General features: G+C 27.4%; 3 protein-coding genes across 3 annotated transcripts; 1 reads left to right on the plus strand and 2 right to left on the minus strand.

Annotated features, from left to right (window-relative positions):
• Positions 1–3,995: 3,995 nt before the first annotated feature.
• Positions 3,996–4,469, minus strand: LOC126905035 (uncharacterized). The gene has a single exon (XM_050684431.1). The coding sequence runs from the start codon at positions 4,467–4,469 to the stop codon at positions 3,996–3,998; it is 474 nt and encodes a 157-aa protein (XP_050540388.1).
• A 2,043-nt stretch (positions 4,470–6,512) lies between these two features.
• On the minus strand, positions 6,513–7,952 carry LOC126904695 (uncharacterized). The gene is made up of 2 exons (XM_050683917.1): positions 7,005–7,952; positions 6,513–6,871 (listed from the first exon to the last, which is right to left on the minus strand). Exons 1-2 carry the CDS (start codon positions 7,281–7,283, stop codon positions 6,689–6,691), a joined length of 462 nt encoding a protein of 153 aa, XP_050539874.1. The 5' UTR covers positions 7,284–7,952; the 3' UTR covers positions 6,513–6,688.
• A 727-nt stretch (positions 7,953–8,679) lies between these two features.
• On the plus strand, positions 8,680–14,008 carry LOC126905037 (ionotropic receptor 75a-like). Its single transcript, XM_050684432.1, has 10 exons — positions 8,680–8,836; positions 8,891–9,078; positions 9,913–10,230; positions 11,920–12,086; positions 12,144–12,314; positions 12,380–12,600; positions 12,667–12,878; positions 13,146–13,417; positions 13,658–13,897; positions 13,996–14,008. The coding sequence occupies exons 1-10, from the start codon at positions 8,680–8,682 to the stop codon at positions 14,006–14,008; spliced, it is 1,959 nt and encodes a 652-aa protein (XP_050540389.1).
• The last annotated feature ends 2,578 nt before the right edge of the window (positions 14,009–16,586 follow it).

A 16,586-nucleotide genomic window follows, 5' to 3' on the forward strand; every position in this document is an offset into this window, starting at 1 on the left:
GTGTTACTAATACTAATAATAGTCTATTAGTCCAAAATTTTCGGTAAAAAGTTGTTGTAAAAATCATAAATCTAAAAAAAAATTATTTTTAGTGTCACCTGAATTTAATAATAGATTTTTACAATTAAAATCAAATTTTATAATATACTCAATTGAGTAGATATTTTTAACAATATTTTGATTGGTTTTTTGAGTAAATCATTAAAATTAATTAAGTTGTGGTTATTTCAGTTGTAGAATCTTCTTAAACACCAAAAATTACTCAGAAATGTTTACTATGATTTGTATTTAAGTGATCTATTACAATAAAAATGCCAAAAAAATATTGATCTTTTCTGATAAATTTACAGTAAATAGTAATTATACAATTTCCTGACTCCATATTTATCTGAAGGATACTATTTTTTTATTCTCAAAATTTTTCTATTTAATAATGCAAATTTCAAACTTGAAGTTAACATTTTATAAAATACAATTATTATTAGAATAAAATTGAACAGTTATTATTTGAATTGTATTTTACTAACATTTTCTCCACCAAAGTACAGTAGAACTCCAATTATCCGAATTAATGGGGACCGGGACCCATTCACTGACTAATCAAAATAAACAATGACAGGTGACTGCAATGCGCCGGAACTGGAGTGGGAACTCTTACCACGTGTTGTGCCTACACTGACGCCGCGGACTTTGGACAAATTTTTTTCTGATTTTTTCTGAAAGTGATTCGGATAATCGGCGATTCGGATGATCGGAGTTCGGATAATTGGAGTTCTACTGTAGATGAGTTTACAGGTATAATAGAGCATATACCAAACTAATAATAAAAATAGAGTTATATGAATCAATAATTCATCCTAAATGTCGTATTATACAACATTTTTTTATACTATATGAAATATATTTTTTATTTTGTGTAAATAATTTATTTATATATATATATATAAATATTAATCTTTGATTTAAACATATGTGATGTCAACATTTATATTTATGACTTACATTATGATTATTATTAGAATAATATTTTCAAGTAAAAAATTAAGTTTTTGTAACCAGCTAAAAATATATTTATATATACACAAGTTGGAATATCATGCTATCAAATAATTATACAAAGTATATGAATTACTCTTTTTAGTATTTAAAATGTGGTTCAAGTTTTCTAGAGAAAATATACTTTTAGTGCTCCTTATTTTTCATTTATTTATCCATTTTGGTAACTTTGCTTTATTAAAAACTGGCTATAAGAATGACAAAGGAATAATCAAACGAGACTACAAAACAGACGACATTAGATTATTAAAATGCACTTACTTGTTTGCAGGTATGAATCATTTGCAATTAACTAAGATACTTCTCGAACACCAACTTTGTGATATCAAGGTTGTAACTATTTTAATCACTAATGGTAACGACTTTGTAAAAAAACAGATAGCTTCATTATACTACAACAAAGAAGTTGAAGTTGGATCATTGTGGTTATTAAACATGTAAACGTGTATAGTTGGAAGATACAAAGATTATTTTCCAAATGGAGGTATGATAAATGATAATGACACTGAGGTTGTTGAAATGTTGAAATGTCTAGAGTTTGTTTTCAATAAATTACAGTTGGAGTTACAGTCAAACAATTGTAATACAAGCAGTCGACTTTACTTAGATAATATGGGCTTTAACTATAGTCAAAACTATAACTATGATTACATCTTATCATTTATTTTGAAAAAAAAAGATGATATTGAAAAACTAATTGACTATAATAACATAAATGGAACATTAGTATTCGGGAATTATAAATTGTTTGGTAGATTTTATTTATACTTAAAAAGATTTGGACATTTTAAAACTGTTGTGTTAAAGGTTATTAACAGTTTCAACTTACGAATACAATGGGGAAATATTGATATGAAGTTTATAATAATGCCAATAAACTTGATTGGCCAACTACAAAATTTCGTTCATGCTTGTTGCTCTATTCAATGATTTTCAACTTATTCAAAATAATTATGTTAAGATTGACATGGGAACAATTTTTATATATTAAATATCAAAATGTATCATTCATTAAATATCTTACGAACCAATGCTTAATCACACTTAATGATTTCGCCAAGTATCTGGCATTAGAAAAAGACTATGTAATTAAAAATGTAATAGATAGTATTTCTATGCACATAAAAAATTATCCCTTGAAAAACGATAAAACTGTAGATCTAATTAAGTTACCAACTTATCAAGAGCAGTACACAGAACAATTGATAAATAATATTAGCAATATTATATCAAAGCTTTGTGAGGGGTTAGGTTGTACAAACGTTGAAAATTGGAACGAAGAAGAAGTTTTACAGACATCCAATCAAAGTAATTTTTACTCAGGTCATGATGTACCACAATCTAATCAAGTAATAAAAGAAATTAAAGATAATTGGAAAAATAACTACTTGAATGAAATAATAAATTTTGGAGATTACCTCATATATTTATTTAATGACGTCGATTTTAATGTTATTAGATCTTTTATTGATTACATAGAAAAATTAAATAGTTATAGTCTATTTGTTGGAGAATAGTTTATTGATTCTGACACAGTATGATATATGTGTAATTTGAGGACATTGAAGTACGACATTGAAATTGTAAGTGTTCAAAATATTACAGAATTTAGATGTCCACCTTTTAATTAATTAACACTGATTATGATTTTTAGTTCAGTAAAATTATCTCTCTTACAATGTCAATATTATAAATATTAAATAGTTTAGTTATTCTACTAATTTGTGTATGATATTTATACTAAATTTTCTACAAATAATTTTATATTATTTTACAAAATTTTGTTTCTATTTTTAGACATTAGTTATAAGAAAAAAAAAATTATAGTACGTAGTATAAACTTTATTTTGACATATGCTTAAAGGTCGCAGTGTTTCTCGAACATTTTCAAAATTTTAGGTGAAAAAATTGACTTTTATGAAAAAGTTGCTATTTTGAATAACCCCCTGTGATTAAGTAAAAGGTTCAATATTGAAAAAAATTGATATGAAATAAAAGGAAAATACTTAAGGTTTTAATATAAAAAAAAAATGTTGATTTGTTTATTTTTCAATAAGTTATGGTAGTTTTAAGTACAAAAAACATCACGATAGAAGTTGATTTTTTTGCAAATATTACATTTTTCGTTCAATTTCGGCAGCCGTTTGCACATAGAAGATAAGGTGTCGAGACAAATTTTTCTTTTTATTTATAGTATGTAACATAAGATTTGATTTGACATATATTTAAAAGACGCAGTATTTCTGGAACATTTTTATAACTAAAGTTGAAAAAGTTGAAATTTTGTAAAAAATTTGCTATTTTAAATCCCCTTTTGTGGGCGGTAAAGGGTCAAATTTTCAAAAATATTATATCAAATAATATGTAAAAAAAAATAACCGAACCGATTTCTTTCAACGATACGTCAAAAAATCACAATTCGTATCTAGTCGAAGACATTACCCTCAAAAATTGAAAAAATTTCCCTCGTTATTCGTAAATTAAAGCTTATGTAATGTAATTATTTACTATTATTAATAATTTACTATTATAAAAAAAAAAATGCGAACTTTATTTTGTCTTCATGGTGAAAATGACTATCGTATTCAAAAATATGCTATTTATTTATAAAAAAATTTATAAAAAAATGATATTAATGCACTACGTGTACTTAACTACTTAACCGATTAACTGACGACTGGCTAACTAACTGATTGACGTTATTGTTACGTCACGCCGTTTTATATTGTGTTGAGTTCTAGAAGATTCTCTTATGGAGCGATCGAGAACATTTGCGCGTATATGCATGTTGTGTTGCCTATCCGTCGCAAGATTCTCGATCATTCTATAGTCACTACATTATTCCCCCCTCAGTACACTGAGTGTTTACAATAAGTTGTTAATAACATGGTTTTATAAGATATAATTTGTAGTTAAATTGGGAAATGTACTTTTTGTCCTCACCGCGTTTGCCTTGGTTGTGCTGAAACTGCTGTACTTCTTGTGTTCGTATTATGCACAGGTACTTTGTCTTCTATGTAAGCGGGTTTGAGTCGATCGATTGATATTGTTTTAGATGTACCGTTGATTAGAAGGTCGAACGTCTTGGGTGTTCTTTTTAACACTTGAAATGGTCCTTCGTATGTATAAGTTAATTTGGGCTTCAGAGCGTCGATTCTTTGGTATACGTGAGTACATGTTTCTAGGTCTTTTGGTATGTAAGTGCGTTTTGATGATGATGTGTGGTGATATACTATTGGGGCTACTTTCGAAAATTGCTGTTGAAGTTGTTTTATGAAATCAGATGGTTCTGGTAGTTGTTCTGTTTCTTCAAAAAATTGTCCTGGTAGTCTTAGCGTTTGACCATAGACTAGTTCGGCTGGGGATGTTTTCAAGTCTTCTTTTAGTGTTGTGCGTAGGCCTAATAAGATCATAGGTAGTTCTTCGGACTAATGGATGCTGTCTTTACATGTTATAGCGGCTTCTAGTGTTCTATCATTCCATTTGCTTGTGCATGATATGGTGATGAATGTATTGTTTGAAAACCTAATGTTTTTGATAACTGTTTTTATAATGTTGATTCGAATTGTCTACCCTGATCTGTCGTTATTCTATGGGGTACTCGAAATCTTGCAATCCAATTTTGAATTAGGGTGGTAACACATGTTTCTACAGTTATGTCTTTTATAGGCACTGCCTCTATCCATCTTGAGAACCTATCGATCATAGACAATATGTATTTATAAATTTTAGATGGTGGTAATGGTCCAAAAATGTCAATGTGTATGTGTTCGAAACGACCACTTGGTGGATTAAAATTGCCGATTGGGGTGATTGTGTGTTTTTGTTTTTTGACATTTTTCACATGCTTTTACCCATGATGTTATATCTTTTTTCATCGATTTCCATACGAATCTTGGTTTAATTTGGCTAAGAGTTCCTTTTATTCCAGGATGAGATAAGTTATGAATAGTTGAAAATAATTTTCTTTGTAGTGATGTTGGTACGATTGGTCGTATTTTACCAGTGCTTGTGTCGCATTTAATTTTTCGGCCACCTTCTATTTCCATGTCTTATACTTTTAGACTAATATTGGTTAATATGTAATCTTTATATTGTGCGTTGGCGATTTCTTCTATTAAGTTTATTGGGTCAGATGTATTTGATACGCTTTCGACTTTTGCTGTGATGTTGCTTGATCCGACAATGTGCTGTATGTTAGTAGTTAATTGTGATATAAATGAAAGTTGTCGTTGCTGTCGTTCAGATGCTTTTTCTAGTTTTTGTTTAAAAGCATGAATTAATGGTTTGTGATCTGTATAAATTGTAAAGTCCTTGCCTTCTAATAAGTGAGTGAAATGTCTACAACAATCGTATATGGCTAGAAGTTCTCTATCATAAGTCGAGCATCGCTGCTCAATAGTTGTTAGTTTGCGACTGTGAATTCCTAGTAGAAGCGATTTATTATTAATTATTTGGTTTACAACTCCACCGATTGCCCTATTACTGGCATCTGCAGTAAGTGTTAGTTTGGCTGATTCAAATGGGTGTGCTAAGTCTGTTGACTTTTCCAATAATTTTATAAATGTCTAAAATGCTTCTTTTGCTTCAGATGTCCAATTTATGACTCGCGTATCATTTTTCTTGTTATCTGGAATCAGCTCATTCAGATGTAGTTGGTGATGTGCAAGCTGTGGTATAAAACGTCTATAGAAGTTAATCATACCGAGAAATCGCCGTAGATCTTTTATTTGATTGGGTATAGGCAATTCTCTTATACTTTTGACTTTTTCTGAATCAGGTATGGTTCCTTCTTTTGAAATTTGATGTCCTAAAAAGGTTATTGATTCTTGTCCAAAACTGCATTTTTCTAGGTTGATTTTAATATCATGTTGGTCAAGTGTTTTTAGTACTGTGTTTAGATGTTCCTTTTTGAATTCTGAAAATTAATCTCTTTTACCCCCGATTACTCTAGTTGTGTCGACTTAATTTTTTTAAATAGCAACATATATATTTAATTAGACGAAAAGTCTTCCTATAATAGTTATGCCATTTTATTTCCAGGCGTTCCTACAAAATTCTGTGTTGGTATAATACTAAAGATTTTTTGTGGTTACGTATACTTATAAAAAATGTGATATATTTTTAATATAGAACCTGCTTTTTTAAACAATAAAATACTTACATTCATTCTGAAAAAGAATGTTCGAATTATCATATACATGCACTGGAAGTTTTTAACGCATACAATGTAAGGAAAAAATAAATCAATAAATATTGATAAAAATGTTATATTTCTGTATGAATTTTCGGTAATCCATGACAAAAAATATACAACTTGTGTGTAAAATGAACGTGTATATTAGAAATATTAGACTGAAGTATTAGAATTTTTAAAACATTTCTTACGATGTTATTAATAGCTTGAAATGATTAATAACAATACTGAAGTATTTCTCTAATAGTGTAAGTTTTGAGAGTATGTGAAAATTGATCCGAGACGATGGGGTAAAAAAACTGACATCGCACTGGATTAACTAAATTAATTATTTTTTTTTTAATTAAAAAAACAAATCTTATTTTATTTTAGAATATGTGTATTACATTAAAATCCGCAGTTAATAAATAGTAACTCGTGTAACTTAATTAATATTTAGCAATTTTCTTTATTTTTACTGCCATATATTGGTTTTCCGAAATTGGCTTTCCATTTTCGAGCTGGAGGACATGACGGAAAGGGAACATCTAAACATCCTCTTTTTGTACTGCACAATGGGTGTCGGCATGTGTCTTGTAAGCCATTGAACTTCACACAAGCACAATTTTGATCCTTCAGCTAAATGAAGTATAAATTACGATATTTGTAAAAATTACTTTTATGACTAATGTCTAATTTTTTTTTTTTTATATATTATAAATATATAAATATCAGTTAAATCAAGATAAAAATAACTAAATTTCGCATTTACTTTGACGTTTGTTGAAGTGCAGGATGGTCTTTTACAAGTTCCTTCGCAATAGTCATCATTTACAGTTCTGACCTTTTCTGTTTGTTGTATACATGCTTTAGAAGGTATTGGAGAAATTGCTGACAGCTTGCAACATTGCGAGAACTTCCCTAGACCAGCTGCGGGTACAGATTTTGGTCGATTACAGTCGTTTTTCGCCTGATTGTTATTTTGAAGTTCCTTGTAAGAATTTATTAGGTTGTCCTGTTCACAATGTAACTCATTTGGATTTTGTGACATATTTACTTTTTAGATGTTACGGATTAGAATTTTATTTGAAGTGTATTCTTGTTTGTTTTCTAATGGCCGACTGTTAAAAACTACCTTTTGTTTGTTATGAAATACTAAGAAACGGTATAATTTAAGTTTATTAAGCCAACACTGAGTATATTATTTAACCATAAAATGGTCATTTTATAATATTGACGTAACAGTGTTTTAATAATTGTATTTCAGAAATACTATAAATTTTAGCATTAAACTTTTTTTCTTTTTATTTTATTGTAAATATATTTTATATTATATAATACCGTATTTCGTCCATGGCCATAACCAACTTTGTCGGAATTTATAAAATTTTAAATTAAAATATTAAATTAGTTGTGAATGTTAATCTATCAATTTTATTCATCTAATATAGTAGCTAGTTTAGTTTCAGCAACTATAAAAAAATATAGACACTCTTAGAAAGCTAGCAAATAGTGAAATAGACGTTGACGTTGAAAACATGAATAATTTACGTATAATAATTTATGTAAAACTGAACCACTTTATTTAACGTAGTTTTCTTAGTGTTTTTTATAAATATTTATGTACAATTTTAGAAAACTTTTGTAAACAATTTAGGTTTAAAAATTATCATTAACCAGAAAATAAACACATCTAACGTAGTAATCAGGTAATTTTCAATTCAAGAAGGCTTACAAAAATTAAAAAAGGAAGATTTGTATTTTTTAATGATTCAAGTTATATGTTTAATAGAGTTCAGAAATATGATTTGATGAAAGTTTTCAGAAGTGAATCTTCATACAAAAAACTTTAATCATGTGGCTGAATTATATTTTTATGATTTTAAACAGAAAAAAATTGTTGTAAAATAAATAAGATTATTAAAAAATTATTAAAAAAAAATGGAAACTTATCAAACCATAAATACTGATGTAACACTGCAAGAAGTTTTAACTTTTTTAAATATTATTATATTCCATTGTGTTAGCTTTTGTAGTTTTGTTTCACATTAGCCATAAAGAGTCATAAGTTAAACATTTTTTTAATATTGAAATATTTCGTTTGGACATTATTTCATTGGACATATCATTTATAATACATCATTAAATATTTACAAATACATTCTAAGTCAAAATATGATCAAAAATAAAATATTCATAAGTTATATGTGGAAATATTTAATTTTTTTATTGAAAAAATGTTAAAATAGGAATAAATAATTTATTGTATGTACATCGTTAAAACTAGAATAATAAAATATTAGTCAAACCTTTATAATGTCAGCTATTTTGACGTATCTGAAATGTTAAATGGCTTGATTTTTAATGTTATCAAAAATATTTATAACTAACCTTGTTACATAATCAAAGTGTAATAAAATCTAATTTAATTTTCCTTATTTAGTAAAATGTACCAAAGCAGTTATAAGTTGTATATATATTTTTTATCGGTATTTTTAAGATTGGCTACTACAAATATTCACACTAAATATGATTTGATAGAAAATTTCTTAATGAAAAAATCGATAGACCTTGTAGTTTTGTGCGTTTGTTGGAAGCAAAATGGTATTGTAGTAGATATTTTGTGTAGAATATTAATGATATTTGATTTAATTTTAGATAGAGTACAAATAATGAAAAATTTAAATAAAAACTATATCGCCGTTAAATTTTTCAATACTGATGATTTTTTTGTAAATTTAAGTGAAGAATTCATGTTTTCGGATAATTCATTAGCACTTACAATCCATTCTCCTTTCCTTGGAATTATTTTTGATTGGTCATGCTATAAAAACGCAGAGTTTGAAGTAGGTTAACAATATTAGCATTTTTTTTTTCATATCTTTTACTTATTAATGTATTTTGTATACTATGTGATTATTAAAAATAATAATACACCAATTTTTCGTTAGATAATAGTTTTTCTATAAAAAAAGTACTAAATAAAGTTTTATTTATTTTTAAAAATCACGGTAAGTATAAAATTCATTATTAAAAAAACTATTTCTAAGAATATTTTTTAAGAATAATTTTCGTAAATTAAAGTGGAATTAAATTAATTTTATCCACTTCCATTAAATGGAAAATAGACTAAACAATATTATCGACAAGTTATTAGTCAGTTTTGAAGTATTGCTTTTTTTTGAGATTTTTTTATTTAAAGATTTAAACAAGACAAGGAAATATGATAGGTTTTACCGATGCTTTATTTCTACATTAAAACATTAATAATAATACTATTATGTTGTACTCTCTTTTTATCCGTTTGAAAATATAACATCAACTCAATAATTTATTCAACAAAATTGGTTATTGATCAATATAAAATTTATTTAATCCATTTTTCATCTAGTTGTATAAAAATAATTATTGATACTCATCTAAAAGACTTCAATATTTATCTAAACAATTTACTGAGTATTTAATAGGTCAGTTGTTACAAACTATGAGAATAATAGAAACACGTTTTTTTACTTACGGAACACTCCATATATTGTTTTTACAATAAATTTGATAATGTCAATGTCATGATAAATAAGTTATTTTGTTCAAAATTCAAATATAATGCCCACGTTTTTTTCAATTTAGCTTTCAAAATTAGATGTCATAACTATCTAAAAATCTATCATGTATTTTTGTAGTTTCCTAGAAATTATCACTGGAACTCGAGTTACCATTGGCTTATGATAATGGAAAAACGCGTCAGTTATGATATTTCGAAATTTTTAAATCAGAAAAAAATAAACCTTACCGTAGACAGTGAAGTTATTTTAGCATACCAAATGGAGTTAAATAATACATGGTTAATTTATGATATTTATCGTACAGCATATGAACCAAGAGGTGAGCTTGTTATTGAAGCACTAAATTATAGTTCATTTGGTAAATGGGGAAATCGGTCATGGAAGTTTGACAAACGGAGAAATTTACGAAATCTAACTTTAAATGCAGTCATTCCCGTAAGTTGATACATTTGTTGTAATAGGCCCTACACACATAAACAATTTAGTCTTCTGTTTTCTTCTTATTCACTTCTCAACGCATATAGAAATTCTTTTACAACACAATATCTTTTCACATAACATATAAAACACAATAAACACCGTCTATCCTCTAAAACACTACTTCCACGATCACGCCACAAACATCCGCTCCTTCAAAACACTTACAAAAACCCTGATCAATAACGTATCATAAAAATGTAAAACCCAATAAGAGCTGGACGATAATCATACACATCTGTGGAAGGGGATCCGGGGAATACATTAAGAATATCCCTGGGCACATAGTCCTCGTCCTGTTCCGATCCAACCGACATACGAACACGTCGCGATCATCGTCCGGCTCTCTTTCGCCTTTTAAACCAATTTTGTATTTTTTTTTAGTTTTGTTTGTTTTTTCTTTACTATTATTGTATCATGTGTTTTTAATAATAAAATAATCGAAGATATTTTTTTATACAAATTGGTTATTATAATTCATACTTTCTTTATTGTTCCACGAGTAAATTATTGTATCAATGAGGATTATATGATTAAGGTAAGAACATCCTAATTTATTGTGCATGTATTTAAGATAGCAAGTGACCCTCGAACAACACACCTCGAGAAAAGGGATAGTTCTTATTTTGTGATACTCCTATAACATTCCCTTCCATCATATAATATCCCTTTCTTATTTTTGTTTTACAACACATTACATTCATATAAATAATTAGCTTTGTTAACTATAAAAATATAAGTAATTTTTTTGTAGTAATTTTCATAGTGAGTAAATTTAAAATAAGTCCTGAGGAGAGGAAGGCATGTTGACAAGATGATCTTCTTGGATTTAAAAAAAAATTGTTACACTAATGACAAAAACGCGCATTTATAATTTTCCAATTTTTCAGATGAGCAAAAAAATTATAAATACCGAGTAAAAATTTTTACTCAGTTTCAAATCATAAATTTAGAATTTACATAAGATTTTATCGTATAATTAGTGATAATAAAACTCAAGAGTATATCTTAAGGGGGTCATTATACTATTTTTGACATTTTTACTCTCCATTTACATTTTTAAGTGTTTTTTTTTCATTCTATCGTTGCTAATCTGGATTTCCATAATTTCTTGTTTAGAGCCAATTTTTTATGTTAGCATATTAATTACAACCTAGTTGTCTTGTATTGAAATAATACGTAAATTAAACTAAATTATGTCATTTTGCCCCGTATCTGTGGCTACATAACGAATGTTAACTTTTTGTCTAATTAATTATCTATTCAATTAATAGTAATTAATACGTTCTATAGCGATTTATTTCAATTTATAAAAGATTATTTCTATTATACTTCAAGTTTTTATCGTGAATATTTCTTTAAGTGATTTAGTTAAAGCTTAAGAGTGTCAACTTGCTTCACCCTCCTTTACTTAAAAATCCAAACTTCTGAACAGCATACTTAACGTTATTAATTATCAATAATTATAAAATAAAAGCAATATATTTCTAGATATGTTTAATTAAAGTAAATAAAATTGTTTCTACTAGAAAACCCAGCATGAATTTTTTATAAAATGAAATAAGTTACAATAATTTATCAAAAATTTCAAATTTATGTGCGACACGCTGCTTAAAATTTTATCTTATAATCTTTGTTATAATTTAGATCAACTCTTATGGTATATCAGCAAATAAAAACGCAACATACATTAAAGGAACCGAAGAAGAAATAATGAAATATTTAGTATCCAGTAAAAGAGATCGGTTGGGATCTGTTCAAAAATTTAGTTACGCTACAATGTATCCCATTACAAAAGTGCTTTTAAACATGACGTAAATTGAAATTTGGTATGTATTGTTACTAAAGTAATACAGGAATTTTGGTTTTAGAATGAAACTTGTTACAACAGTGTCTTGGGGCTTTAAAATTAATAATACTTGGGACGGACTTGTTGGCTCATTAGTAAACGGAGAAGCCGATTTCTCCATGTGCATAGCTGCAGTGAGAACTGTAAGAATGGATGTAATAGATTATTCAGCTCTATCTATATGGACGTTTGAGTAATCTTTTTGATGACAGCTTTTAAAATTAACTTTAAATAATTATAAATTATTTGGTTTGATAGGCCATGTTTTATCATTCGGCGCCGACAGTCATCTTCAAACTCAGTGAATATTTTTTTACGACCTTTTAATGTGTACGTTTGGATTTCTTTAACAATTGTCATAGTATTAGCCGCTGGCGTATATTATATTATTTTTCATTTTGAATCAGACACACCAACGTTTACATTAAAAACATGGAGTGATATTATTTTATTGAAAATCGGTGCTCTATGCCAGCAAGGTTACTTCTAAAGACCAATATCGATTTTTCATTTAAATCGATTAATCTAATTTTTATTTATTTCAGGTTCAACTATGAGTCCAACAAAATTTAGCAATAGGTTAATTGTTCTTTTAATATTAATTTTCAGTATGGTTATATATCAATTTTATTCATCCAGTATTGTATCTGAATTGTTACGTCCAAATTTAGTAAATATTGATTCAATAAAAATGTTAGATGAAAGTGGATTAAATGTAGGTGTTGAGGATTTCAATATTCTCACTGCAGTAATACAAGTTAATATAAAATCAGTTTTTACGTTATAAAATAATACAATATTGTTATTTTACATAATTAACCAATTTCATCCGATTACATCATAAAAACTATTTAGACATTTTTTTTTAAATCATATTATATAAAAAAAAAAAATTATGCCAATTATGATTCTGGAATAATTCCAATATTGTAATAAAAACTTGAAATATTTTAACACATTGAATTCAAATTAGTTTTACCCTTGATAGTTCTAATTAATTTAATTGATTACTTTAATTTTGAAGGCGCATATTGATACAAATCCCTACCTGAACAGAATAATAAATACGAAGGTAAATCCAAAAAATGAATATCTTTTACCAATGGAAGGCGTCAAGAAATTGAAAAAAGGAAATTATGCATTTTACACTGATCCGGGAACTAGTTATTTTCTTATTAACGATATATTTACTGAGAGGGAGAAATGCGATTTATCTGAATTACTAGTACATGTACCTGAGCGCACTGGATTTTTTATTCAAAAAAGATCACCGTACAGAGAATTGATAATACATGCGTAAATATTTCTTATACTGTGTTAATAAAAAAGTTATTGGAGATTAATGGAAACCTTATGTAGCTCAGTGGATAACGCGTCGTGCCTCAATACGAATGTATCGGGGTTTGATTCAGTTGTGCTGAGTTATAAAGATTTCTCCGTCCTCTTTGGCACAGCAATAGTTTTTAGAGAGAACGTTAAAATAATAAATAATGAATAAGAAAATATAATTAATAATAATTTCTTGATATATTTTAGAAGCAATATATTACTTGAAGTTGGGGTTATTAAAAAAGAACATCAATACTGGTATGCTAAAAAACCACGGTGCATTGATCGAAACAGAGTAACAGAAGAAAATCTTGTCAGTGTAGAACTAAAAGATATAACGTCGATTTTTGCTTTTTTACTTTCTGGTTTATTAGTTTCATTTATTATTTTTACAATAGAGATTATAACACATCGATATGAAATAGAAAAAAAACAATTTGTTTTTAGTTAGATGTTAAAACAATAAGATGTATTTTTTTATTATAAATATCGTATAATATTTTTAGTATAAATATTAATATATTTAATTACATATGCTATTATAGAGTGATTCATTAAGGATAAGACATTAATTTCTTTTGAAACTATTGAGAATTTTTTAATTATCATAAATGAAAATAATGTTTTATTCAAATATTTCTAGTTAAATAATATTTTCATAGAGTTAAAAAACCTCAAATTTAGTTTTCTTAAATAGGAATGTTTATTTTTAGTTGTTAATATGGAAGAAAATATTATGTTCTCAATTTTTTTTTATCCGATGGACCATTTATCGGCATAATACATAGAGTTGGTATGGCTTTATTTTTGTAATTTTTCATAATTAAATTATCCTGACATTCATCAAAACCTGAAATAACCATCAAAGTCCACTAAAAACCCATTTCACTACACTTACCACCTTATTTTTTTTCTTTTATATTTATTTATTCTAAATAACAAAACATAATGTGTATATATGTACGGGTAAAGTACAAAGTATGGTTAGAGTTCACATTATCTGGGTACTGTGAACACTATCTGTACCTGTTGGATAAAGTAAAAATATTATTTATAAAAACTTTTATTTCGTATATTACTCGGGTATTTTACATATTATCTACGACTGAATGGGTAAAGTACTAATTCAAAAAAATAAAATTATTTTGAATGTGTTGAAACTTTCATGGATTGTCATATTATTTGAAAAGCTTGAGGATTTATCCATGTTTGCAATTGATTGCTGACGTTTCGGACTCATTGCGGGTCCATCTTCGGAGCGATAGTTACTGCTCGGTGGCTGAAACTATACTGGCGGCTTATCTTGTTATCAGTTTGTTTTTATACGTTGGTTGTTCATCATATCAGTTGTTTACCGTATCANTGTTTTTATACGTTGGTTGTTTATCATATCAGTTGTTTACCGTATCGGTTGTTTATCATATCTGTTTATGACTCATGTTGTTTACGGTATCTTGTTTTTGTTGACGACTTTGTTTTTGATTATTGTTGTTGTTTTTAGTGTGTTCGGCTACTGCGGATTTTTCTATCCTTTGGTAATCCACGTCTTTTTCGTGTTCTTTTATTCTTGTGGAATAACGCGCTAAACTCAAAGGACATGACATCCAATTCGATAAAGTAAAAATATTAAATAAAGAAACTCATTTTGGCATACGAATGTACAAAGAGACAATAGAAATCTAAATCCAGAGAATTTCAACAGAGAAGACGGATGGAAAATAAGCAAAACTTGGTTACCCATCATACACCAGACAAAATGAAAATCAACTAACAACACTGAAAACAGTTCAACACAAGAAAAAGTTACTATCAACGTAATGGAAAACTGTCGGTGCAGAAAAGGAAGACCAAAATGCCAAGAATGTCAAAAAAAACAACAACAATAATCAAAAACAAAGTCGTCAACAAAAACAAGATACCGTAAACAACATGAGTCATAAACAGATATGATAAACAACCGATACGGTAAACAACTGATATGATAAACAACCAACGTATAAAAACAAACTGATAACAAGATAAGCCGCCAGTATAGTTTCAGCCACCGAGCAGTAACTATTGCTCCGAAGATGGACCTGCAATGAGTCCGAAATGTCAGCAATCAACTGCAAACATGGATAAATATTCAAGCTTTTCAAATAATAAAATTATTTATTATTATTACTATTTACTTAATTAAAATTAAAAATACAATTATTCATTACAACAAAAATTTAAGTTCGGATGACATTTAGAATTACAGAGTATTCTCCCGGATATCGATAAGATGTTTTGCAACTTCTTCTCTTTGTTTTTAAGGGTCATTTGTTGAACGAATTTAGTAAGGTGATCCTGATATACTATAATAAACCGGAACTCTCCATCCCACTGTGACTGCATATCAATCAGATCCACTTGGCACCCACTATTAATCTGTGTGTTTCATCAAGAACAATTATCTACAATCGATATTTTATTCTATACTTTTTATCAAAGTACTTTATCCACTCAGTCGTAGATAATATGTAAAATACTCGAGTAATGTACGAAATAAATGTTTTTATAAATAATATTTATACTTTATCCAATAGGTACAGGTAGTGTTCACATTACCCGGATAATGTGAACTCTAACCATACTTTGTACGTTACCCGTAAAATATATATATATATATAATAAATTATTATTAAACAACACCCGAGTAAAAAAAAAAAGCCAATTTTAAAAGTTGTATTTTTTTAGTAACATTTTCTATAATTATGTACATGATATAAAAAAATCATTGTAATATTATAAATTATTAAACACTTAAATTAAAAATATTAAATATGTATTTATAATTATAAGTAGAAATAAAAAGTAATTTATTAGTACAATCACGCCGATCGAATTTTACTAGTGTATAATTAACATTTGGTTTACCATACAATAACTTATCTGTTTTATTGTATCGCTAACTATTTCATGAAGATACATACTGAACTAATTAGTTTTGATACTGCCCTAATTAGTTAATAGTTACTATGGTCAATAATGGAATTTGTTAATTTATTAAATATGCTGCAGTATACTAAAAATAATGCAGAATAATAAAAAAACAAAAATAATTTATATAATTCACAATACTTTAGATTGACAACTACAGATTGAAGGAAAT

The sequence above is a fragment of the Daktulosphaira vitifoliae genome, unplaced genomic scaffold (genome assembly GCF_025091365.1).
Source record: "Daktulosphaira vitifoliae isolate Bord-2020 unplaced genomic scaffold, ASM2509136v1 Scaffold_4, whole genome shotgun sequence".
Taxonomy (NCBI): Eukaryota; Metazoa; Arthropoda; class Insecta; order Hemiptera; family Phylloxeridae; genus Daktulosphaira; species Daktulosphaira vitifoliae.